Source organism: Pseudochaenichthys georgianus, chromosome 22 (assembly GCF_902827115.2).
Source record: "Pseudochaenichthys georgianus chromosome 22, fPseGeo1.2, whole genome shotgun sequence".
Lineage (NCBI taxonomy): Eukaryota > Metazoa > Chordata > Actinopteri > Perciformes > Channichthyidae > Pseudochaenichthys > Pseudochaenichthys georgianus.
In genome coordinates, this window is record NC_047524.1 from 34,822,937 (window position 1) to 34,850,096 (window position 27,160).

Sequence of the window (27,160 nt, forward strand, 5' to 3'; positions counted from 1 at the left end):
GAGCGATAATGGCCGGCCATGGCCCAACCCCCCATTCCCCTGATAGGTGGAGAGTTGCCCATATAGGCGGAGCTCCTCGTTCCTGATGTCAGAGAATTTTCAAATCTGTATCAGTCTGTCTCAGATCCGTTGCAGCCCTGTTTTTAGAGATTTATGTATGGAGGAAAAGAGAGAGGGTTGTGTTTTCTGACACTTGGTCAGTTCCCTGACACACCGGGGACACATATTCATGTATAACAGACGTACAAAAGTGCATTTAGCATGATAGGTCCCCTTTCATTTATCTGTTAGTTTTTCTTTCTTCTTGAAGCAGCCATTTTGTAAAGCTTGTCAAATTGCCTAAGTCACAAGACAATGTGACTTAAGCAATTATCTTTTTAAATATATTGCCTAAGTCACACTCTTGACATATGCCATTATACTATCAGGGTAGGAACAGCACTATCCTTTCAATAACAGGGCTCAACGCTAACTTTTTTAAGTGGTTGCCAGGCTGGCAACTAGGCATCAGCTTTTGGTTGCCAAAACTGAAAATACGGTTGCCATTTTTAGTCACCTTATATTTTAAATAATTAAGATACTATACAGTTATACATCAACTTAATAATGATAATGGGAAACAAAAGAATGTTCAAATGCTTTACAATAAGTAATTAACGCTATTATTTGAAACTTAAGTGGTAGTAAACTTGTCCACCCTCAATTGCTGGTATACTAAACACCAATAGTGCAGCTGTTGTCATGTTCTTCACAGATCCCTCACAAATAAATTGAGCAAGTCACTAGTTTCTTGGTCATCCGTTGTCTCCCTTTCACATTTAGGTTTTCTTGACCTTTGTGCTGACCCCCACCATAGATCCACTGTCCCTTCAGCATTGAAGTCTTGGATTGGCCAGACTAATACATTTCTAATGTTAAATAAATGAAAACCATTCACAGTTAAGAATTAGATATTAATTATTAATGCTGTAAATGACCTTTTATAAGTCTAACTATATTTAACATGTGTTACCTTTTTATAGAAGTGATTATATTTGTATGCCAATATTTTTCTATGGTAAAGTTTCGTTTTGCACTTTTATTTTGGTAGTAATAAGATCAGGACTCTTATTTTGAAGGAACTTTTACCGGAAGTGAATGCACAACGGAGCAGAATGTTTCACCTCCTAAGACTTTACACATTTCGTATTTGCTTTTCGTTCGGGTTCATCTTGCGCTTTATCAGTTGAATCACTTTGAACATTCGTTTGAGATGTTGACGGGTTGGCCGAACTTTTTACCGCACAGTCAAACAACTTAATTTGCGTCGCCATTTTTTTTAACACACGGCGCACCGCGCACGCGAGTAAACGTGCATCGCTTTCTGTCTCCGTAATCGCACCAATGCACGTGCAACTTAAGTATCAGGTTCTGACTGGTCACAACAATAATTAAATATCACTCTTAATACAACAAATAATTAACATTTATCTATTTTGGGGTGCACATTTTGCTGTTTGCTGTCCTTATTTCTTTATGTTAAAAACTGGTTTCCACTGATGGCAACCAAAGGCCAAGAAGTGGTTGACATTTTTTCTGAATGGTTGCCAATGGCAACCTGGCAACCATTGCTGTCGAGCCCTGAATAAGTATGTAGGCAATGTTACCAGAGGTGGCCAGCATCAAGAAGAGATGATTTAGGCAAAAAAAAAAAATGTTATCCAAAATATGATGTTGAAGTGTTTTATGAAATGTTGAAGCATTGAAGCATTTTCTGAAAGGCTGTAGTGTTTTCTGAAAGGCTGTAGTGTTTTCTGAAATGCTGTAGCGTTTTGTGAAATGCTGAAGTGTTTTGTGAAATGCTGTGTTTTTTTCTTAAATACTGTGGTGTTTTCTGAAATGCTGTAGTGTTTTCTGAAATGCTGTAGTGTTTTCTGAAATGCTGAAGCGTTTTCTGAAATGCTGTAGTGTTTTCTGAAATGCTGAAGCGTTTTCTGAAAGGCTGTAGCGTTTTCTGAAATGCTGTAGTGTTTTCTGAAATGCTGTAGTGTTTTCTGAAATGCTGAAGCGTTTTCTGAAAGGCTGTAGTGTTTTCTGAAATGCTGAAGCGTTTTCTGAAAGGCTGTAGTGTTTTCTGAAATGCTGTAGTGTTTTCTGAAATGCTGAAGCGTTTTCTGAAAGGCTGTAGTGTTTTCTGAAATGCTGTTGTGTTTTCTGAAATGCTGTAGTGTTTTCTGAAATGCTGTAGTGTTTTCTGAAATGATGTAGCGTTTTATGAAATGCTGTGGTGTTTTCTGAAATGCTGTAGTGTTTTGTGAAATATTTAAGTGTTTTGTGAAATGCTGTAGCGTTTTGTGAAATGTTGAAGGGTTTTATGAAATGCTGTGGTGTTTTCTGAAATGCTGTAGTGTTTTGTGAAATGTTGAAGCGTTGACGTATTTTCTGAAAGGCTGTAGCCTTTTCTGAAATGCTAAAGCATTTTGTGAAATGTTGTGGTGTTTTCGGAAATGTTGAAGTGTTTTGTGAAATATTGAAGTGGTCTGTGAAATGCTGTGGTGTTTTCTGAAATGCTAAAGCATTTTGTGAAATGCTGTAGTGATTTGTGAAATGTTGTTTTGACTTGCACTTCAGGACCTTTGTTCATATATTTCAGAAAAAGTTAGTTCAAAAAGGTACGTGTCAATTATTTTGCCAAAAGAAACCCTGTACTGTCCCTGCATCAGCCAGCCAGTAGCAAGAATGAATAATACATGTTGTGTAAATGTCATCAATGAGTAGAACCCATGGTCTACTGAGGAAACGGTAAGAGAGCTTGTTCTTGTGAACATTGATGTAAAGTATCTCACTGCACACACTGTACAGCGTCCTGACACATTTCCAAACCCACGGGCACAGTCAGAAAGCATACAAGCCACACACTCTTTGTTCCATCTCCTTCAATTAAAGTTGGCTTAATTACTTGCCTAATCCAAGAACCCTCGTGAGAAACCATTACAGAGGAGACACTGAAGACAGCAAATAAACACAGCACTGCTCTCAAAAACTCACATCGCTTTTCATACTGGTGAAAAAGGAAAGACTTCGAAAAAGCTGTACCTTTGCTTTTAGCTAGAAGAGGAGGAGGAGGCAGGAGAGAACAGAGGATCCACGGCGAGAGAGCCCAGGCAGGGAAGAAGAAGAGGAGATGTAAGTCCAAATACACCAAACGTTGCAATGTATATATTATTACATGTCGTGAAGATAAATGCATGTACGACTGTAATGCCACCAAACACCTTAAACATCTGCATCAGGCATTACAGAATGTTTGAATGAAACAACAAGGCTGCCCTACGAAGGCCCCGAGCTCTACACAGAGTGTTAACATTTAACCATGTTAGCGCTGAAGTAATATCACGTCTACTCTAGCTTGGAGAACAAACTGTATGGGCTGTTTATCAGTCAGTGATGCGTCAGAGCGTCAGTCTGGAGTTTTCATCCAATTATGAATTTGACAGTCGCTTCGTAGAGCATCTTTTTAAAGTAGAGGAACATTTCTTCAATTTCTTTTTTTAATATGAAAGAACATCACAGTTATGCATAGAGTAAATGTTGGTTATTACTTTTAATATGAAATCACCATCGATTTAAAAAATAATAATACTGGAGACCAATATGTAGCTTAATAGCTAGCCAATATGTAGCTTAATAGCTAGCCAATATGTAGCTTAATAGCTAGCCAATATGTAGCTTAATAGCTAGTGGTTTCTGTTGTCTCCTTTTGAGTACCGTATTTGAGTAAAGGTACTTTGTTACTCTCCAACACTGTCGGAGGATGGAAAGTGTTCCTCTTGCTGCAGACCACCGGAACCTTTTGGGATGATTAGTTTCAAATATGTGTACTTGTTGTGGAAAGTGTTTACCAGATTACACATGGATTGATGATCTTTTCACACAAGAGATAATCCTCCATACCTTCTTTGTATGAGGATAATATATTCATGGCTTTGTAGGGCAGTCAAGTTAAATATTACAATTCCAATGTATGTAAACCATGCATTTTCACAATCCACACCCACACCAGAGCATCCAGCTCGGCACTGCAAAGAAACAGAAGGTGGAAGGAGAGGCATACCTTGTTCTGCCATCATATGTGCAAGGCCTTGAGAGGTGGAGAGGTGGAGAGAGGGACAGAGAGAGGGAAGGGGGAGACAGACAGAGAGCACTTGAGAAAGAGCACACTAGGTTGCAATACTCTGTGGTATTGTGATGACACATGTTTCCCCAGGAGGCAAAGCATGGCATCAGAGCAGGTCACACAGAGCTGTCTTCAGTAGAAACACCAGCATTTGAGTACAAGTGATATTTAACCTCCTTTCTTCCTTGAGTTCAATAACAGAGCTCACGTCTTCTGACCTGCTGCAGGGATTTCAATCTGCAATACCTTATACATCGATATATATATTGTAACATAAATAAGTGGCCTAAGGTGGGCAAGCATCATTTAAAAAAGGGCAAAGGTAACAGACATACTGAAACATGAAGATGTATAAAGCCACTAAACACATGAGGAAAGGCAGCATGCGGTCTTAGTCACCTTTACAGTGAAACAGCAACAGTTGCTTCTCGTCTGTGTTCTACTGTTTTCAGTTATGACTGGCACACTTTTAATTACATCATCACTTTGCTTCTTGTTCTACCCAATAGTAAGATAATGGCAAATCATTGCAGTATCATTTGTTACGATAACAAATGTTTAGTTAATCGCCCTTCTTTCAGGCAACAGCTGTTTACATGCAACGGCTCATCTCAGAACACAAACTGCTCAGTGCATCTTATATGCCTGCCTCAGAGAGTATATCTCATATATGAAATCTGCAGCTACACAAACAATTGATATGGTGTCATGTGTTTAAGGTTTGTTCATGTAAACTCACCTGGCATATTGTTGTTGACCTCTGGAATACAGGAGACAGAGAAAAGAAGCACACACAGCCAGCATTAGAAACACTCGTATTACTTGCATGTTGATTATCATGCAAGATGAAACACACGTGATGGTCCATACAGAGGGCTGGCAGTGGGCACAGCCATGTGTATGTCATTCACAATGCAGAAGGTTTCAGCTGTGAGCGTGAAAGCTTCAGCAGTCTGGAACTGCCATTTACTTAGAGACTTATATGCATGTATTAAAGCACTGAAGACACACACTTGAATTAGGCCTACACTCGATCATGTTGATCAGGTTCTGGTTATAAATGATACACATAAAACAAAAAAGCAACAAAAGCCAAAACACTGTGTAAGAGACTGAAGAGCAGAATAAAGCGCCTGAGTTCCTGTTCGCAGTGACAGATCAAACACCATACTGATAGTTGAGTTGCTGCAGCCATGGGGGCCCTAACACTAGATCCTGGATCGCCTGGAAACAATGAATAACAGCAACACTTTTTGAAATATGACTGACCATTTTTTAAGCTTTTATTGTAGAATAAAGTGGTTTTGTCAAGTCGACATTATGATTAAGGTTGGGTGACAGATAAACAGTCTGATATCAAAAGATATCACCGCCTGAACGGTAGGCTACTGCAGAAAAACACTCAGTCAAACAACATCAAGTGGGCTGTCCTGACAGGTCAACCCCCCCCCCCCCCCCCGAGAGGGCCGCCCAGCTGCCAGTGTGCCGCAGGACACATTTAAATGATGGTATCATTTTGATCCATTTCCACTTTATTTTAAGTGAAGGACTGACTTATATTTAGGTCAGTAATCTACCCCTTTTTTAAATGTTAACACAATATAGAGAGGATAGGAATAAATACCACACCTGTTTGATAATATAATAGCAAGTAACATATGATTAATCATCTACACATAGTTATCTAATGATGTCATGCTGGAATGATGGGATAATTGAAAGGTTGATGTAAAAGAAAAATGATTGCTTATGACATCATTGAGCTCATGTACAATATGGGTAAGATCATTGACCTATGGTGGTTACAGTTAATATATAGGCCATCCCTATTGGCTAGACGTCCTGGTCATGTGACCCTTTGTCCAAAATCAGGAACATATTCTGCAGAGGCAATAATGTTTCACTGGGATACATTATTGAGCACAGTTGATATGAATACTACATTTAATTTGCCACTGGACTTGTAATGCCCTTTATTAATAATAAAGATGATCTTATGTGTGTGTGTGTGTGTGTGTGCGTGCGTGCGTGCGTGTGTGTGCGTGCGCGTGTGTGCGTGCGTGTGTGTGCGTGCGTGTGTGCGTGCGTGTGTGTGTGTGTGTGTGTGTGCGTGCGCGTGTGTGTGTGTGCGTGTGTGTGTGCGTGCGTGCGCGTGCGTGTGTGTGTGCGTGTGTGTGCGTGCGTGTGTGTGTGTGTGTGTGTGTGTGTGTGTGTGTGTGTGTGTGTGTCGAAAGACAGAGAGATAGAAACTTGCGAACATATACATATGTAATAATGTATCAATCACCACTCTACTCAAACACTCAGTTAGAAGAGGCAGGATCCAGCTCGATGCCGTTACATCAGGGAGCGCACCACGATGTGTTTCTGTCCTGAACCGACCCAATCGGTATCCTCCAGCTCCCCTTGGAAATTGATTCCCGAAAAGAAATCCAAGCAGAGCATCATTCTTTGGGTTGACTCCTGCATTTAGGAAAGTGTATGTATTCATCGTTGGACACATCATCTAAGTGAGTGTGACTCTCTTAATCCAACACCTAAAAGGTGGCGGAGTATAGCGAGGGATTACAGCTCAACGTGGATTACTTAAAGGGATGATTCATCATGTGTTGGACCAAGTGGGAGTGCAGTGATCAATGAACAATTTCTAAATATTCTCCCTTTCATGAGTGCTGGCTTAGCCGATTGTTTCCTGCCCGTCATTAACATGGAAGGTACATCAGCAAATGGAAGGTGTGTGTAGGACACACAGAATCCCCTCAGGATAAGCCTTAGTCCATACGGGGCTGAGGGCTCTATTATAACTGTTTTCATCATCCAACCATAATCTCCTCACTGACCGCTTCCACCAGCAGCCATGTTTCATGTGTGAACACTAGGGCGCTCCGGGGGGCTCCGGGGGGCATCTGCTTATAGTCAAAGGCCTGGGCCTGGCCTGGTGACAGCATCACACAACATGTCCTCAACATGATACAGAACGTAACCTGCATGGCATTCATTTGCTGATGCAGTGTATTGCTTGATTATTTTACATTGTCCTTAAACTATTTGCATTCCAACACCTGAGAGGGCCCGTTTGTCTTCCTGCAGGGCCAATGCGGACTGAACACAGCCTAAGGTTTCCTCTTCGAGTACGCATTTCAATTGAAGCGTCTGCTGGGATTGCGGAGTTTGTTTAGAGGTGGATTGATTACTGAATGGAAGAGTGAAGGCAGGAGAGGTGTGGACGAGTGACTGAGAGAAATGTGCTGTCAAGGTAATTCTATGTTACTTTGAGATGTACAGTGTCTCCCATTCTATCAGGTTCAGGCTTTGTTTTAAGTCATGATTTGTTCTCTCCTTATTAAGAGGGTTCAACATGAAGGCAATCCAGCAATCTGCATGAGCCAGCCTCATTGAGCACGTCAGCATCTATCCCTGAACACTCAGAGCAGGTCCTCTCAGGCTGCTGGAGTGCCGGGCGTCCACTCAGAGCCTGACGTACATCAACTCTGGGATCACATCCTACGTGAGTGCTCGACATCCAGGTTGGGAAAGGCAGCCTATCAAGCTACAAGGGTCACCAACACGCCTGCATCACCGCGCCGAGGAGGGAGCAGTGTGTGGGAGAACACTTTGAGAGGAAGAGGAAGTCACATGTGGAACAGACCTTAATGTGGTGGAGGAAAACATTTTCATTTAAAATGTTTGTATTTAGAACAATCATGGCACACTGTCGTGAGATTAGCTGGGGACATTTTGCTCGGGATATTGGTGGTCCCGTGAGGATGATGCCTAACGATCTAGGGTCCTTGATTTTGGAGCACACATGTATTATTTTCTTTAGAGCGATACGTTATATATGTTAACTCCCACTATTGGAAAGACTAAAGAAGGTTTAACCATTAGTGTGTCATCAGTTCTGTGGGGTGTGCGCTACTCTCCTTTTAGACGTCAGGCCTTTCAGTGGGGATCGCCACTAATGTCACGAGCTCATGACACGTTCCTCTTTTATTAGCTGGCAGTGTATTTTATAGGAAGTATCAGTATTTCCAGAAGGAGAATATTGGTACTGCTTCCCCTTCCCAGCCGGGGCTGGAGAACACCAGGAGAACTCTCACTGCTGTGCCAGTAGAGGGCTCAGCCAGAGAAGCCTAACAACAGAACACAGTGTTCTCTAACACACAAAGATGTGTGAGGTTGTACTCAATCACAAACATCTCGACCTGTGGAGCCCACCTTGTCAGTGAAAGGCCACTGAGGCAATCACCTGAGAAAAGCAAAGCATGTTGTACCAATAGAGAAGGAGAAAAACAAACCCCTTCACCCCCCTCCTTCCCTATAATTCAACACAGGCCTGATAGATAAGACACATAAACCGTGCCCCGGCCGTTGGCCGCGTGCGGGGACTTGGCATCGGCCCAAATGAGATGTAAATTACATATTTGTGCCAGGTTAAAAAAGAAAGTCGAAGATGCTGGGAATAAATAGCTAAACAAATATATTTAAAAACATGACCTCTGATCTGAGTTAATTAAATGGAAAAGACGACTCTCTCATCTAAATCGTATTGATTATCTCATAAGGAGTGAGGTAATTGTCGACTCTTCAGCTGCTGCTTTGGAAAGGCTGAGAATGTGTATTGATTGTGAATAACTAAGAAGATAAGAGTTTTGTTAACGCACAGATAACGAGCAGATGGATTCCTGCACCCTCTCCATGTGCTGACTGCATGTCCACCAATCACCACCACAAAACAGCCATTATCACTGTTCTGTGCTCAGGATTCATTGTTATTATTAAAGCGAAGTGAAAAGGGCATTTCATTTGGCCAGCGGAGAGGAAGGCCGGGGGAAATGAGTGAAGGGATTTCTTTTCATCTAAATCAATGTTGGTCTCAGTAAAGCCGGCTGCAGAGAGATTGAAACACTGCTCTAGCAAAATGCTCAGCACAAAAGGACGCGATACAAAACACCTGCCATCTTGTGATTTGGTGAAGAAAGGGGAGGCCCCATTCTCTCTATAGGCGTCCTTATCACTGCCTGCAGGACCCATGCTATTAACCTGTGCTTCACTGGCAAACTGTGCTTAGATAAGCTTTCTGATTTTACAGCTAACACACACACACACACACACACACACACACACACACACACCGGGATAATAGTAATCATTGTGAGAGCCAATCAGGCCCACAGAGTGCCCAGCCTCACAGCTCATGATAGACGGGTAATATGAGAAACGATGGTGAGACGAGAGATAAAATGTTGAGTAATGTGGAGAACACTGAAAGCTGAAGATGTTAATGATGTTTGTCTTTAACATTTCTGTAGGGTAACTTGACAAAGTGATTGACACTGGACACGTTCAAATCAGATGAATTACTGTACAACAACAACAACAACAACAACAACAACAACAACAACAACAACAACTAGATGGGTTTTTATCCAAGCGTGACTGGTGCAGCTCTCCAAATGTGAACTAACACTCAATGAAGCAAGCGCTTCTTTTTGATGTTGCTTGAACTGGCTTTGTACTGAAATCTCTGAATCATTGGCCACATCTCTAATTTGTTCCGCCTCTCAAATCAAGCCTCTAGGAAGGCAATGTTGGCATAATGCCCACAGATGAAATTGCAATTGCAATTTAAATGTAGCTAAATTCAAAGTGAAAGTAAATGAGTGTGTTTCATAGTTGGAGTGCTGCCAGGGGGAATGAGAGCTGGGTCAGACTTTAAAGTTACCTTCACTGCAGAAGCGGCCCCTGTATTCGGTTTTGGAGCAGTCACATACAGGCTCCCCATCCACCACTGAGCATGTACCGCCATTCTCACACGGGTTCACCGTGCACCACCCCTCCGACTCCAGGGGCACCTTAAGGCTTCCCAGGAACAGGGGCTGTGAAATGCCATATTTGAGGTCTGTTATTGTGCCCCTGAAGGGCTGCATGTTTCGCACCGTAGGCAGTGTGAGCGCACCGTTGCGGATATCCTGAGGCACTCCACCCAGGAACAGATCACTGACTATCTTCATGAACACACGCTGAGGCCGCACCTCGTCTGCTTTGGCCTGGCCGTCCAGGACCAGCACTGTGCGCAGGTTATACCTGCTCAGAGAAGCGAAGTGCCAGCTGCCGTCGTCCACCCGTCTGTTGGACACCACTGTGGTCTCGGCACAGTCGATGCTGAATCCCAGCTGCAGCCTGCCCTCCACCACCGACAGCTGCAGATAGTCACAGTAGCCTCCATCGTCAAAGTACAGCAGCAGCGCCTCCGAAGCCTCCATCTTAAACTGGAAGCTGAGGTCACCACGGGTGCTGGCATCCCAGCGGAGGTAGCGTGCCCACTGACCTGGTGTGCCTAAAAATTCCAGTCCCAAACATGTGCTGAGAAACACCTGCAGCCGGATAGAAAACCCTACGAGACCCATTGCTGCAGAGAAAGTATTAATCCAAGAAGATGTCTGAAGGGGGTGCAGTCAGATTGAAATCTTCGGATGGTTCCACAGGTTCATTCACAATATGTGCAGATATATATTCTGATAAATATTTCTTACAAAAATATGTTTTAAAAGGGGAAAGGGCAGTAGCAGGTGAACAGTCGTTGTGGTTAACAGTCTTAGGTTTACATCAGTAAATTGTCTGGTAGTTGCAAGGCAGTGGTCATATGGAGGAATAGTTGGTGTTCTCCTTGAACAGTTGATGCTTTTATTACTAGTAATCGTTATTTATGCTTTAGGACAGATGTTATCAAAACCCATGGAGTAAGGTTTGATGGAAAGGACCTTTATGGATAACAGGGCAGGTGGACGTTCCCCCTTGATGTTGTCTGGTAGGATCCACTGTCCTCTTCTGGTTCCATCACTGTCAGAAAAAGAGAGGCAGAGCTTTACAACAGGTCATTCAGCACGAAGAGCACAACACACATCCTAGGTGTATTTTGCATCTATCTTATAAAAACAGCACATTTTATGTATGTATTCAATTTTAAGACGTTACTTTACAAAAAGGTGCTCTGAGAGAAGAAAAAGCTTCAGCAGCTACATTAATACAAATCACCAATGGTATAGGTACTAGGGGTGTAACGGTTCACAAACATTTCGGTTCGGTACGTACCTCGGTTTTTAGGTCACGGTTCGGTTCGGTACGTTTTCGGTACAGCAGAAACAATTATCACAAAACATAACATATTTTTTAAAAATTATTATTAAACTGTGAATAATGTATTCACTCAAATAAATGCAAAATATAATAAAATAAACATTAAGGTGCAGCATTTCGATGAACTGAAATCATCTGTATTTGAACTTTACTGTACTAGTACTCACAAAACATAAACTATTAGTTTTGGGTTTTTAATTATTATTAAACTATGAAGATTCACTCAAATAAATATAAAATATAATAAAATAAACATTAAGGTGCAGCTTTTCGATGAACTGAAATAATCTGTATTTGAACTGTACTGTACTAACACCTAAGCAGCCAGTTAGACATAATGACTTGCTTGTCATTGTATTTTCATGTTTTTTTAAAGAAAAATGAACTTGTCCACATTGCTTGCTGAAAGGGCAGATCTGCTGGCACTAGCAATGTCTCCTGCTGTGGAGAACACCCTCTCGCTAGGGACAGAGGTAGCAGATACAGCCAGGTAGCGCTTTGCTAACATGGCAACATAAGGATATTTGCCGTTTGTAATAGCTTTGGCTCGGTCTGAAGTTTTTGCGAGTGGTGGAGGCTTAAATGCTAGCGGGAGTTGGGTTTGCACTTCAGTCTTTTGGTACCGGTGATATTCACGTTCGGGTGATGCCTTTTCAAATGAGTATGCAAGTTTGATGTATTGCCAGCCGCGTAACCAATGTTAGTTGAACAATGCCGACAAACAGCTTTGGTTCGGTCCACCTGTCTTTGTCCGTCATCCTTGTACGTAACTGCGAAACCGAAATGTTCCCAAACCGGAGACTTCAATGATGCTGGAGGATTTTCGAGCTCAACTGCGTTCGCCATTTCGACAGTTCCTCAAATTACTGACTACATTTGAACGCATCCCTCTGACCAGCTCGTCCAATGAAATGACTTGCTCGCTCTATGACGCGTTGATCACAATGGGTGCAAATTACTCTGAATGCTGCGACGCAGCACCGGAGATTACTTCCAAGAAGTTGTTCACGTTCTCAATTTTTTACGTTTAACGTTATATGCGTTCGGTACACTTCGGTACACTTCGGTACACTTCGGTACACACGTGTACCGAACCGAAGGGCCCGTACCGAATAATTTCGGTACGGGTACGTGTACCGTTACACCCCTAATAGGTACACAATTAATGATGATATCATAACTGCTAGAATCCACTTTGAGACAATGGTACTTGCGTACCATGCTGCAAATGGATCTGGCCCTTCCTACATCCAGGACATGGTTAAACCGTACACCCCAGCACGTGCACTCCGCTCTGCATCAGCCAAACGGCTCGCTGCACCCTCGCTGCGAAGGGGACCCAAGTTCCCATCAGCAGAAACACGTGGGTTTGCTATCCTGGCTCCAAAATGGTGGAATGAGCTCCCCATTGACATCAGGACAGCAGATAGCTTACACACCTTCCGGCGCAGACTGAAAACTCATCTCTTTCGACTCCACTTCGAGCGATAGCACTATTAACAAAGCACTTATATACTAATAAAGGACTGGCTTACCTAAAGCCAGTTGAGTAGAACTTGAAATGTTTTTGCTCTATGAAACCTGATACTTATATGATTCTGTTTTCTTCAAGTTTGGATTTTGTTGGTCGAACGCACTTATTGTAAGTCGCTTTTGATGAAAGCGTCAGCTAAATGCAATGTGATGTAATTTCAGAGAAAGTGACAGGTGTCTGGCCAATCACAGGTATCTTCGTAGAGCGTTTGGCTGTTCGACGAATACGGATGTGTGTGTTGGTGTGTCATTCCACTATTCAATCGCACAAAATGGACCATGTGTCACCCACAAAGAATATAAAAACATAAAATGTTATTTTATTTGATTAACTAATATCTGTGATAAATACCTAACTATACGTATTCCTTTTCTCATTTGTATGAATGTAAATGAGTTGCAATGCAAGCAGAGTAAAATGGACTTAGGCAAACCAACCATAATAACATAATCCAAAAGCATTAACCTGTTAAGCCAGTAGTGACTCGGATGTTGAACTTCCACCACGGGAAAGGTATGTAATCTCTCTGTTTTTATATATTACTTATGTGTTTGGTGAAACTGCGTCACAGTGCTAGCTTAGCCAAGAAGCTACAGGAATGATTAGGCAAAATGCTAAATAGTGTTACTTGTCTTTTTGGAGTTACATTTTCTAAATGAATGGCCAGTGAATGCATATATATGTGTTTACTTATTTATTTGGTGTACTATTATTCATTTATTGTCCAATATTATCCTTTTTATATATTACTTTTGTGTTTGGTGGAACTGCATCACAGTGTTAGCTTAGCCAACAGGAATGATTAGCCAAAATGCTATATAGTGTTACTTGTCTTTTTGGAGTTACATTTTCTAAATGAATGGCCAGTGAATGAATATATATGTGTTTACTTATTTATTTGGTGTAATATTATTCATTTATAGTCCAATATTATCCTTTTTATATATTACTTATGTGTTTGGTGGAACTGCATCACAGTGTTAGCTTAGCCAAGAAGCTACAGGAATGATTAGGCAAAATGCTAAATGGTGTTACTTGTCTTTTTGGAGTTACATTTTCTAAATGAATGGCCAGTGAATTAATGTATGTGTTTACTTATTTATTTGGTGTAATATTATTCATTTATAGTCCAATATTATCCTATAAGTATAAGCCAGTGAATTAATCTAATCTCTTTGTTTTTCCACCTTTGTTAGATGAGGTGTGACCCCAGCAGGACAAAGCCACACACCCAGAAGACTTTCAGGGAGCAGCTTGCTGCAGAATAGTTGGAGTTTGCTGAAGGCCCTGCTGAAGGCCCTGCACCTCCACCACCCCCTCCTCCACCACCCCCTCCACCTCCACCCCCACCACTCACATGCATGCCCGAGTATTATGGGGAAGATGCCACCAAGGTCAGGAAGAACTGCAGGAGGTGCCTAGATGCTGGACTCAAAAGGGTGAAGACACCTGTGTACTGCAGGAAGTGCCAGGTCCCTCTGTGCTTCACTGTCAAAAAGAACTGTTTCAGGGAGTGGCACGACCTAAATACTGGAACATTCAGGTAGGTATAAAGTTCAGGTAGGTATAACATTTTGCGAGTGTTTATTTAAAAAAAAAATACTTGTTTTTATATACCTAGTGTGATTTTATTGTATAGTGTGTTGGTAAAATATTTGTTGTTTTTACAAACCTACAGTGTGGTTTTATTGTATAGTACGTTGGTAAAATGTTTGTTTTTACATGCCTATAGTGTGTTGGTAAAATGTTTGAAATAAATCTGCCCCAGTTGGAGTCAAATGTTACCTATGTTTCCGTTTTTTGTATTGTGCAAGTACACCTACACACAATGACCTACAGTGTAGTTTTATTGTATAGTGCGTTGGTACAGTTACATACACACACAGCTACACTTACACATACACACCTACACATACCCACACAGCTTCAATTACATACCCACACAGCTACACTTACACATACACACCTACACACACACACACAAATATTTGTAACATTTTTTAATTTTTTTAAGAAATATATATATTTTTTTTTTTTTTTTTTGGGTGCAATGAATACCTATAGTGATGATTCAATGTAATACAATTATTTTTATAGTCTGGTACCTGAAAAAGGTCAAATGGCACTGATGGAACCAAATGTGCCCAAAGCTTATTCCGCCTGGACTTTATTTTCATAAACCTCTCTAAAAAGGTCAAATGTCACTTGTTTTGCCTCCATCTTGATACAGGGTACTTATTATATGTTATACTTTGGATTCCTAAAGCTTTTAGGCTACTAACCCATCATTCAAGGGTGGTTTTCACTATAAGTAATGGGTTTTCTTTAGGCGGAGACAGGAATTTACATTTTTGTGCTATGTTCCATCTGAATTTACTCTGACACAGACAAATCTATATTGATTCTGACACTTCTACATCCAACTCACAGATGTGACCTTGCTTTGATAACAACAATTATTCATATAAACCTTTTAGAAGTGAAGTTATAGTCATTTGTTCTGGGAATGTCATTTTCGAGCCTGAAACCTGAAAAACAGGCTTGGGGTTTAACAGGTTAACGTTATGTTACTCTTGGAAATGACACAACAACTGTACAATAACACTCAGTCTCGACACTAGGGCTGCACGATTTTGGGAACAATTCTAATTTCGATCTTTCTGACAAATATTACGATTGCGATTCGATTTGCGATATTTGTTTTAAGCGACTCAACGGAAGTTTATTGTAAAATGCGGCCATATCTCCGGCTTGGAAGGTCGCATCAACGTGCTCCCGTCTCTAGCACCCCCGCAGCCCGAGCTACGAGTGAAAGAACTAAAGTTACATGAAACTTCCGTTGGGTTGCTTTAAAGTCAAGCTTCAGTTTAAGACTCACCCTGTAATAGAAACATGTGATGGAGCATTGCTAACCTGACTCAGATGTTTCACCAAACCATCTAAAGCTCCATTGGAAGCCATTTGGAAAGGGCAGGCACTTTCAAAAATACTTGGCAGGTGATTGGATCAATCTGTCTATCACCTACTATCATGGGCCACTTCTGATTTGTTAACAATGGCTGGTACATGTGGAGCACAGCACTTCTGATTGGTGTGGATGACTGAGACACAAGAACAAAACAACAACAACAAAATCGCAGGCTTTGCGATTTGATAATCGCATCATTTAAAATCAATTAATCGTTCAGCCCTACTAGACAACCAACTCATTATTTGCCTTGTGTTCTGCCGACGTTGGGACCTTGTGCTCATGACCCAGTTTATGTAACTGTAATCAGGCTAATGTAACTAAATTGACTTTTATTTGTTGCATCACGTCCACCATTGGCTCAATGTTTCATTTGTTTTCAGAATGTAACCATTGTGAAGAAAAATCACAGTCTGGTCAAATAATGACATCCATGTTGTAACTGTGAGTCAAAACCTCAAGTTGACTGCTTTTATAGCATTATCAAAATTGACATTCTATTTCAATAGGTTTTGGATATGTCCCTAGCAACGCTGACATTAAGCGTCAATAATCAGAAAGAAAAAAAATGATAAGGCAATGCAGCTGTTTGGGACAGCCATTGTCACACTCTGCAAAGTACATGACTGCATCATGCTGCACCACTAAAGAAAGCCATTTCTTCAATGTTTCTATATTTAACTAATGTAATTTGTTCAATTCTTACCATAAATCAGGCAGGTGTTCGTACTTCAAAATGTTATGTATATTTTGTATTATTTAAAAGAAGCTTTTATTCTCTTTGACATTTGTGTTATTAATTCCATTTTACAACTGTGCTCAGAATAGCGGCAAATGGCCCGATATATCAGCTTTCTGCAGCTTCAGTGGAAAATAATACAAGCCTTAGCCTTTAAAAAATCATATCAGTCCAGATAGATTACAGATAAATCAAAACTTTAATGTTGAAAAATGCTTTGGCAATTACCAAAAAAAAAGTTTTTCTTTTTGATATTGTTCCAGTTGTTGGTGTTCCTCAGCAGGCACATACATGTTTAACCAAAGTCCCTCTGCTTTGACGTAACACTTATTAATAACATTAGCATTATCTGCCCATTGCTGCCAGCTCATTAGATATACATCTACACTTCATTCACGAGAGAGTATACATACTGCATCATGTTTACATGAAGACTTGTTCTGTCATCATTCGCAGAGTGTGTGTGTGTGTGTGTGTGTGTGTGTGTGTGTGTGTGTGTGTGTGTGTGTGTGTGTGTGTGTGTGTGTGTGTGTGTGTGTGTGTGTGTGTGTGTGTGTGTGTGTGTGTGTGTGTGTGTGTGTGTGTGTGTGTGTGTGTGTGTGTGTGTGTGTGTGTGTGTGTCTTTTGTTGCAGTGTCGGGAGCATCATGGGTTCAAAGGCTAAACGGCATGGATCATTGTTCGGTGTGAAAGGCTCCTTTGACCAACCCCACAGGGACGAGTCCACACACACACTCACAAAAGGCAGCAGCACTCTGGATCCTATTAACAACACACGCACTGGGACAGAGATGTGTGTGTAAATGCAAATAAAGCAGCCAACCAGTAGGCCCTTTGAGTTTAAATGGATGCCACTTACAAGTAATTTTACAGCAGGTGCCCTGATCACACACACACACACACACACACACACACACACACACGCACACACACCCAAACACACACACACACACACACACACACACACACACACACACACACACACACACACACACACACACACGCCCTCTCAGCCTGCAGATGATATCTGAGGCTGCTTTTCTCCTGATTGCATGGCTCAGTGTGAGGCCCTGGAAATAAGCAGGACACTGCCGCTGCGTGAACAGCTCACAGACATTCAGACAGGGGCCATTTTCTTCTGTTGCTGCAGTGGTACACTCCATAAACATTGGAGCAGGTTGTGCTACATGGAAGTTGAGGGGGGAGAGACTGCAGAGAGAGAGACAGAGAGAGTGATGTTCCACCTCATCCACTCCCACTCATGCATCGCATAAAACGCCCCAGTGCCACTCTTCCTCTGCCCTCTTCATCACGTTGCCAACACACATGGCCTATAAAGATACGGACAGGAATGCAATATGGACAAATATCTAGGATCTTATGTACATTGTCTAATGTCTTAAAATATGTGGTTAGACAAAAACACCTCAGCAACTCCCAGGTAAGACAAGATGACATTGATCATTATAGGGACAGTAATACAGAGACTGATTAATAAATTCAAAATATACAAATATATTATAATAGGGTTAATATTCGTATGCATTATGATTTTAACTACATCTAAAAAAAAAATGTTTGTTTCCAATTTTTCCTGTGTACATTATGTGTTCACAGGACATATACAATTAATTATACAATGAATACAATGGGAAGTTAAATAAAAGTGAGGGATGTAGGATACTGTGTGTGCATGTGTGCGCGCGCCCAGTGTTCGCAGCATCTCTGCTGGACACGCCTTCTCTGGGCTCTGGTTCTGCTGCAGCACCCTTCACAGCATTACATCACCAGTAAGAGCACCAGGTCCAGCACCGCCTCACACACGCGCACGCAAGCCTGCACTTCGCAAACCAGCGTACCACACTAATGTCTACATACACTTTCCCGGTGAGACGCACACTCACAGTATATACACCATCAAAGATAACACCTCAGTGACACGCGCACACATGACTGCAGAACCACACAAATATTAAACATGCATATTAACTACCAACGCCTAACACACGCGCACACACACACACACACACACACACACACACACACACACACACACACACACACACACACACAAATATCTTCTTATCTCCTCACCAGCAGCAGTTTATACAAAAGCACACTCCCTTTCTCATCGTGACCATTTTTCTATGTATGACTAATTTGTTTTTTATTCACAGTTTATTTTTACTCGTCTTGCTTTGTGGCACTACTCGAATTGTTTATTAGAAGAAATTAAACGCCAATGATGCCTCGGCATGTTAAGGCCCAACACATCTGAAATAATTGCATTTTATTATATTTATATATTATATTTATATTTGAACAACTGATCTAAAAGGGTGTCTACAGAGACTGCACAGCACATTTCTCGGTGCGGCTGGATAATATGAATGACCAATGTCGCCGAGCTATGTCACACACTATTGCACCTGAATTAAAGATAAAAAGCGAAAAAGACGTGCGGGAGACACACCGTCTGAACGCAGAAAAACGAGCACATTAGGAAAAAAGAGCATTCTCTAAAATCCTGCGTAATATCTGCCTCTCTCGCCCAGAGGGATTACTGTTACCTTGAGAGCCCTTGGCTTTTTGCGCCTGATTTGTCAGCGCACTTAATCGGCTGCCAACCAGAACAAAAAAAAGAGGACAGCCAAATTACCCCAAACAGCCTCCATCTACCCCAGCACCCCCAGAGAGGAAAGACAACTAAGAAGGACACTAAGAAGGAAATGAAACCGAGGACTGGTTTCTTTCTTTCATAGATTAAAATGATATAATAATTATGATGCATTCAATATAGAATGACAATATTCATAGTTTAATATAGTCAATTGCGATCACACATTTCAATCATTTTTAACCGAGTCGGGATACTTTCAATTGTGAGCAATGCGCACAAAGCTTTTCTTCAAGGGAGGGGAACATACACATATAAATGATTTGAAACAAACGAAACATTTGAGATGAAATATGTGTTCGTTATTTGATGATGGAATGCATGTTTGGACAGTGATGTCGCCCGTTGGGCCTGAGCAGGAGAAACAGACGCAGTCTCGGGCGGGTCACGCCCATTATGAAACTCGTTTTGGAAAAAGCCTGATTAGGAATTGGCCCTGCTTAAATGTACAAGAATCATCTAATCCTATTAACTCTTTAAATCCGACACATCGAAATGTGGGCTGAATCGATGAATGAAACATATCATTGTCATCCTCTTGCTTTTGTGAATTCCAACGAATTTAGTCTCGCGCATCAGTTAAACTGGAGCTGCTGATCATGTATGAGTGTGAGATATTACAGGAAAGGACGCACGAAGAAGGAAGGCCCGACACATACTGCTGATCAGCTGCAGATTGTGGATTTATATGGCGCACTGCATAAGGCCTCATATGTTCCTGCAATACAAAAAGCCAAACCTGATGTATCATTTGGACATTCTGCATTCGTCGCAATATAAATTACAAACAAAAAAGGCAGTGCTCATTTTAATGAAAATACTTCACTGTAGATATATTTGAGCCTGATCTACAAAACAGGCCTAGACTGTGGCTTTTCGGAAAATAATTTGAAATTGAAAGGAGAGTCTTCCTCTCTGCGTGCAACGGTAGACATGCAGTGTTTTGGAGAGAGCCGTCACATCTCAGCCCTCCCTGCGGACGCCATTTGATCCACCAGGGAACCGAAGTCATACAAAACATCAGAATCATCTTTTCACTAACATGTGATTTCCTCTCCACATACACAACGTATAATAGGCGAATTAACGTGAAAATATAATCGTTATTTTTAGGATTTGATTCATTTATTATAATGATCTGAAATTAAATAAAAACGTGCCATCCGTTTGATTAATCCGGTAAATACGATCTGAGTAAACATGTTGGAAGGGGATGGTTATTCCACCTCCGTTAACACATAAGGTCATGTAACAAACTGCATGCACTTCTCCTATTACATCACAATACTGTATGCATCCATATTGAAAGAGTTTATTAACCGCGTTGGCTTGTTTGCAGAGGGGTGCGTGCATTAGTTTCACATTTTAACATGAAGCTGCAGAGAACAATGCGCGGACACCGGACACCTGGCGTGCGTGATCTATAATTCATCATTCTAGCAGGTGAAGGAAATCTGTTTGGATCGTGGTTGAAGAGCCTTTTTTAGGGCCACTATTCCAATTTGACAAACACGCGCGATGTAAACGCTCTGTGCACGTGTTTGCAAGATGATAAATACAAATAAAATGAATCTTTCATATAGTAAACATCGCCTCTGGGGATCGGAGAGGTCGTGTGTAATTCGATACCCGCCTGTCACGCTGCATCTGCTCCGCGGGAGGAATGCAGGCCAACATGGAAGAAATTCCCATTTTGAATCCACACACGCCGCTGTTCCTTCAAGGAGACTCAGCGCGCCTCCATGTCCACATATTCACGGTTCCGGTGCGCACAAGCTGGAAACGTCCTTTACAAAGTGGCAAGTTCCGCGATACCTGTGCGCCAGGAGTGGAGCCTCACATTTCCTCTGGCACCTGCTCCTGTTTCACTACGCTGAACTCACACAGTTCTCTACACAACAACATGAACAGGTTGGAGGGAAACACGACGCTACTGACCTTAGTTACAAACATGGCCAAGAGTATCCAACTGCTAAAATCCAGCTTTAAACTCAACGGAGCCGCAGTTTTTAAAATCCAAGCTCCGTTCCAAAGCAGACGTATTCGTGCCGGTGCGCAGCGGCGGGGTTGGGGGGGGGGGGGGCACCAGGCCGTACCAGGCGGATCTATCCTTCCTCTCAGGTGCGTCTACCACGGTGCATCATCCGCACAAAAGCCGCTGTTAGCTCGGTGCGGATGGTAGCGGCTTCAGGCGAGAGGCGCATGCACGCACACAAACGCGCAACTCGGGTCCGCCCTCAGCAAGCGCCATTTAAAGGCATACAGGCACGTAAGCGGCCATCACACACACACACGCACACACACACACACACACACACACACACACACACGCACACGCACACGCACACACACAGATGATATCAGAATCAGATAAGATTATGAATATTATTATTAAAAAAGTAATAATTATAATACTTCCAAGCTGTAACAATCAATATATGTGTATATATATATATTTTTTAAAGAGGGTTACACATAATAAACATTTTAAAAAGCTGACACACCATAAGACACTGAAAAAACTGAAACGTTGACTATAATGAAATGTATTATTTTACCAATTTCACATTCAAGCAATAATATTACACTTTCTTCAATTTCTAAAACACATTTTTTGAAAACAGGGCTTATTTTCTCAAAATACTAAACACAATTCACAAAACCACACACCCATAGTGCAAAAAACCTCATATATTCTGGAATGGAAATGGAAAGGAAAACTTTGAGGAAAATGAAATATAAAACATATTTTTACAAAAAACAGAAAAGTACAGGCTGCATTTTAACACCTATTGGTCTGGCCTCAGCCCCTCATCAACCTGCAGAAGAAGCATCACCTGCCTTTTTCTAGTGCTTACATCCTGATTGTCAACAATAAAGCAGTTTGGTGTTTATGGTCATTAGGCATGTATATTTGTTACAGGTTTTTTCAGTTGCTAATGTAACCCCGGTTTAATGCCCCCTCGGCAACAGATCACTCAGAGCTGGTGATTAGCCTACTTCAGTTTATTTCCCCTCCTCACGCGCTATCACTTTTACAAAATAAGTGTCCAATAATCAACAACAAAACATCAATGATCGTATACATTACATGTTACTTGTTAGACGCATTTATCCAAAGCGACTTACATACTCAATACTGTGGACAATCCCCACAGGAGCACTTTGGGGTGTGTCTCAGGGACATAACGACATGCTGCAGTGGGGTTAGAACCTGTGACCCGCTGATCCAAACACCTACATCCAAACACATACGCACAACCCACTGCGCCACACGCCGCCTCCAGAAGCAAAGTGACACATTAAACTAACACATCCTCACTCCCAGGTCGGCCTATGTTGACGTTATGTCAAGTCCCCTGTGTCGGCTTTTTCCAACGCAAGGGGGGGGGGGGCTTAGCGTCCATTTTTAACCCAAGGGGGGTGCCCTTGGCGTCCATTTTCAGCTTTCCGGGATGTCCATATGCTTCTATGGACGCTCATGGAAGCACGGCATTCGTTTGTGTCGACTGCCCTTAAAGGCAATGTGAGCGTCCATTCTCATTGGATAACGGAGAATTGTACACCCGGAAGTAAGTATTCCCCTTACTGTCGATTGATTTTACAGTGATATCTGCACTACTCATCGACTAAAAAACACCAGATTATCCTTGTTAATTACACAACATTGATTGGTTTAAATTGTGTGCAATGCTTTTGTATTTTTCCCCTTCGATTCGGAGAAACAAATATTTTTTCGGAGTAAAGGATGGCAGAAGACACTGCACTACCCAGAATCCCCAGCTGTCGTTTGGACTACACCATGTGCTCTGTTTGACAAACCCCGTGATAGTCCTCAAGCTCCGTGATTGGAGAGTGTGCTCCGAGGGTTACTGAGCCTCGAACAGCACTTGAAATGGGATGGCGGCAGACTGTCCAAAACTGCATTTGAACGGGTCCACCGCGTCCCCCCCTCCCCCACCCCGTCCCCCGAACTACACATGCTGGCTATTCTGTTTTGCAACATGTTCTCTATCTATGGCACACGTCTCTATACTGGGAGTTGTAGTTTTAAAAGACGTTTTCGTATTTCCCATAATAAGAAGTTGCCAGTATTAAACTGTGTACATCCCTGGAGGTTTAGGGGATAGGAAACACTCACATTTAAAACATATCATTAATAAATGGGTGAAAATTGCTTGTGCCCATAATGGGCAGCATTAATATATATACACACATGCCAGCTAAGGTCAGAAGAGCTTTATTTAACAGCTGGTCTTATGTTTGTGACCCCTGTTGTTAAATGATAACATTACATTACATTACATTAATTGATAAGCCTGAAACATGCACTTGTAATTCAATATTTTGCAAATATGGCAGTAGCCATCGATCATCTTAAGATAAGATATACTTTATTGATCCCAAGTTGGAACATTTGCGTTACATCAGCATGTGTAACAGTTAAATATGCAGTGGTGTTTATTTGTAAATAATTTAGTATAATCACACAAATTCTGTGTTTTATATTTAACAATTCTGTGTTCTTTATTTATTGATTGTTCAATACCTGACAAGGCCGGAGATGAAATATCTACATACGTCTTATAAGAGTATAATACATTATGTATAATATCAGTTAAAATAAGTGCTTCAACATAGTTAACATTGCTGGAGGTATGCACACATATTGATAGATGTCTTGTAATGCACTATTGGGGAACCTGCGACCCAAGTTTTTCATTCAATGCATAACTACACTATAGTTGTGTAGGCCTATATGATATGTCAATAAACCTTAGAAAATCTTGAAATCTTGAAAGGGATGTGCAAAATAGTCATTATATACAGTCTTTAATTAACTATTAGTAGAGAATAACGAGTAATGAATATACTTTATAGGGATCCTATTAATATCTAATAATAAAAATAATGAAATTCAATAACATGCTTTAACCACTAGGTTAAATCAGCTGTGCACGTTTATGGTGTAAATACAGCCTATCTACCAATTGGATCAAATATAAAAGTCAGCCGAATTAGTGTTGATACTGCAAGGAGACGTATTGTGTGAAAAGAAATGTAAGATGTTGTTTAATGGCTGATATAGTTATGATCCACGTCACGTTTTCAGTTCCTCATGTTTGTCTAGAAGTCTTCTCATCAGGGCTCTATAAATACAGAACTACGGCAGATATGTAATATTTAATGCAGCCGAACCGTGTTTTACAATGCCGTTATGTGATGACTTTCAAAGAGAAAAGCAAGCTCACTCGGAATAAAGTATTATTTTATTTTTTTTAAATGTTTTCGGTCTGTTTCCGGTATTTGTTAATGACGATGTGCTCTGAGATGTGAGACTGGAATTGCACAGGGGAAATAACGTGGGCTATCTTTAGATGCGGATTTTGTTAAACTAATATGTTTGCGCTGTGGACCAACACTATACATTGACGGGGAAGGGGGTAGCAATAAAGATAACACCATTTAACAGTTACACAACATAACAGCAATAATATCGATAGCAGCGTCCCTAGCAACCACCTTGGTAACAATGAAAATGTTTTGGACGCAATTTACTGAAGTAATCTTCGTAATAACTAGCAAACTAAAGATCATGTATATCCACTGCACACATAATCTGAAATAACAACTCATATTTCTCGCATCAAATTACATCAAAACGCATTTTAATGGCCAAACTAACTTTAAATAGGCATTTTACACCGAGAATAAAACGAAGTTCGGCCATGTTTTTTTTTTTTCTGCAGGGAGAAATTTGAAGATCATGTGACGTCAAACAGAGCACATGGTGTAGTCCAAACGATAGCTGGGGATTCTGGGTAGTGTAGTGTCTTCTGCCGTCCTTTACTCCGAAAAAACATTTGTTTCTCCGAATCGAAGGGGAAAAATACAAAAGCATTGCACACAATTTAAACCAATCAATGTTGTGTAATTAACAAGGATAATCTGGTGTTTTTTAGTCGATGAGTAGTGCAGATATCACTGTAAAATCAATCGACAGTAAGGGGAATACTTACTTCCGGGTGTACAATTCTCCGTTATCCAATGAGAATGGACGCTCACATTGCCTTTAAGGGCAGCCGACACAAACGAATGCCGTGCTTCCATGAGCGTCCATAGAAGCATATGGACATCCCGGAAAGCTGAAAATGGACGCTAAGGGCCCCCCCCTTGCGTTGGAAATGGACTCTAAGGCCCCCCCCCTTGCGTTGGAAAAAGCCGACACAGGGGACTTGACATAACGTGAACATAGGCCGACCTGGGAGTGAGGATGTGTTGATTAACCCTCTGGAGGCTAAGGGTATTTTCTCGAATTTTTGATGTTTTCTTAAATCCCCTTTTAAATGTATTTCTTCTAACATGGCACCCCATGTGTTAAATATCAAAATGTTCAGGACAATCTCTGGTATTGCTATATATGCAAATTACTCACCTTAGAGCACTGTTTGATGAGATAAGTAGCTCAAAAGCTTAAAATGTTAAATCCGATTTTCGGAAAATCTTCAAAACTCTTGTGAAAACACACATTTACTCATGTGATCAAATTGTTTTGGTGTTTTAGATTTGGTTACCAAAGTCTTAGGATCACAAAAGCAGTGAAATATTTGAATTACACTGTATATAAATCGAATTTTGAGTAAAACAGGTGTTTATCACTCTACTTTCACCACAGCAGGGACTGAGATACATTAGGACTGAATAATGACTTTATATTACATACCAAGGTTCATGTGATGTGTAAAAATACAAATTGAGCAGGTTTCCCACACATAGCCTATACTTGGGCGGGCCGCCCAGGTATATTAACGGCCGCCCAAGTATATTTCGCGACCCATTTAGGTTTTGTTTTTTTTAATTAAAAAAAAAATTATAATTTGTTTTGTATTCGTACGTGACCACGACGCCATCTGCGATCGATTAACTTGTGGACAATGATTCCTCGCTCCCTTGCACTGATCTCGCCTCCTTCTGGCCTGTTAAGTGGCCTGCCTCACACAGGGTGACTGGCTGTCCACATGATGTGGCCTGCCGACATGGCCACAGTCATACAGATCATAAATCAAAGCCCTTTATTGGTCTCTGTGTGTCATTCAAGCTCGGGATAACCTCAGCTCAGGTGAGGTAAAGGACTCTCTGAGTATTTAGATAGTTAACTTAGTCTAAGTTCTCAGTGGGTCTCAAACGGTGGTCACCATTTATGTAAACATATTTCCATTTGAGAGGGTAGTGATTGGTCTAATGGATAGTGAGGTGGGCTGAAGATCGGAAGGCTGTAAGTTCAAATCCCGCCAGGAACACCACCACTAGTGTGCCCTTGAGTAAGGCACTTAGGCCTTAGTTACTCCAGGGAGAATTTCCCTGTAATCGGTCATTATAAGTCGCTTTGGATAAAAGCGTCAGCTAAATGAAATGTAATGTGATTAGTAAAATATGCATGAATAAATAAATAAAAAGTTAACTGGGTGATAAAAGGTAAGATACACTTTTAAAACTTGTTGAGAGAAAACTAGTCTTTGCTGCTGCTTCAAAGAGGAGCAGGGGGAGAGGAGGGAGACAGGAGAGGCTGATTCAGGAGCACAGACACACTCACAACTATAAATGAACCAAAAATAAATTAATAAACAAGTTTCAGTGTTTTTTTCATATTGGAAATGGTATGTTATTGGTTATGGCCATGATTTTATGATTATTGAAATGTATACAGTTCTGTTTAATATAGGTGTTTCCATAGATCTAGTCTCTTTATTTTCCCCTCAAAATGCACCAGATTGATGCATTTAACTCCAAAATAAAATCTTACCGGGGGGGCATGCCCCTGGACCCCCATAGAGGATTTGAGGTCGACCCCCACTAAAAATCACATGGATAGGTTCCTAAATACATTTATAAATACATTTATTTTTTTAAATAGTAACCCATTTCCATATGTTCATGTGTGGGTAG

The 27,160-nt window shown here is 41.2% G+C and overlaps 1 protein-coding gene across 1 annotated transcript in view; it reads right to left on the reverse strand.

Moving 5' to 3' along the window:
* Positions 1–21,409, reverse strand: part of nrxn3a (neurexin 3a) — a 280,401-nt gene extending 258,992 nt beyond the window's left edge. Inside the window, exons 1-2 of the mRNA XM_071207179.1 lie at positions 21,152–21,409; positions 9,882–10,999 (exon numbers count right to left, since the gene is read on the reverse strand). Coding sequence (XP_071063280.1) covers positions 9,882–10,566 — 685 coding nt within the window. The 5' untranslated portion in view covers positions 10,567–10,999; positions 21,152–21,409. The remainder of the gene's footprint in view (positions 1–9,881; positions 11,000–21,151) is intronic.
* Between the last annotated feature and the right edge of the window lie 5,751 nt (positions 21,410–27,160).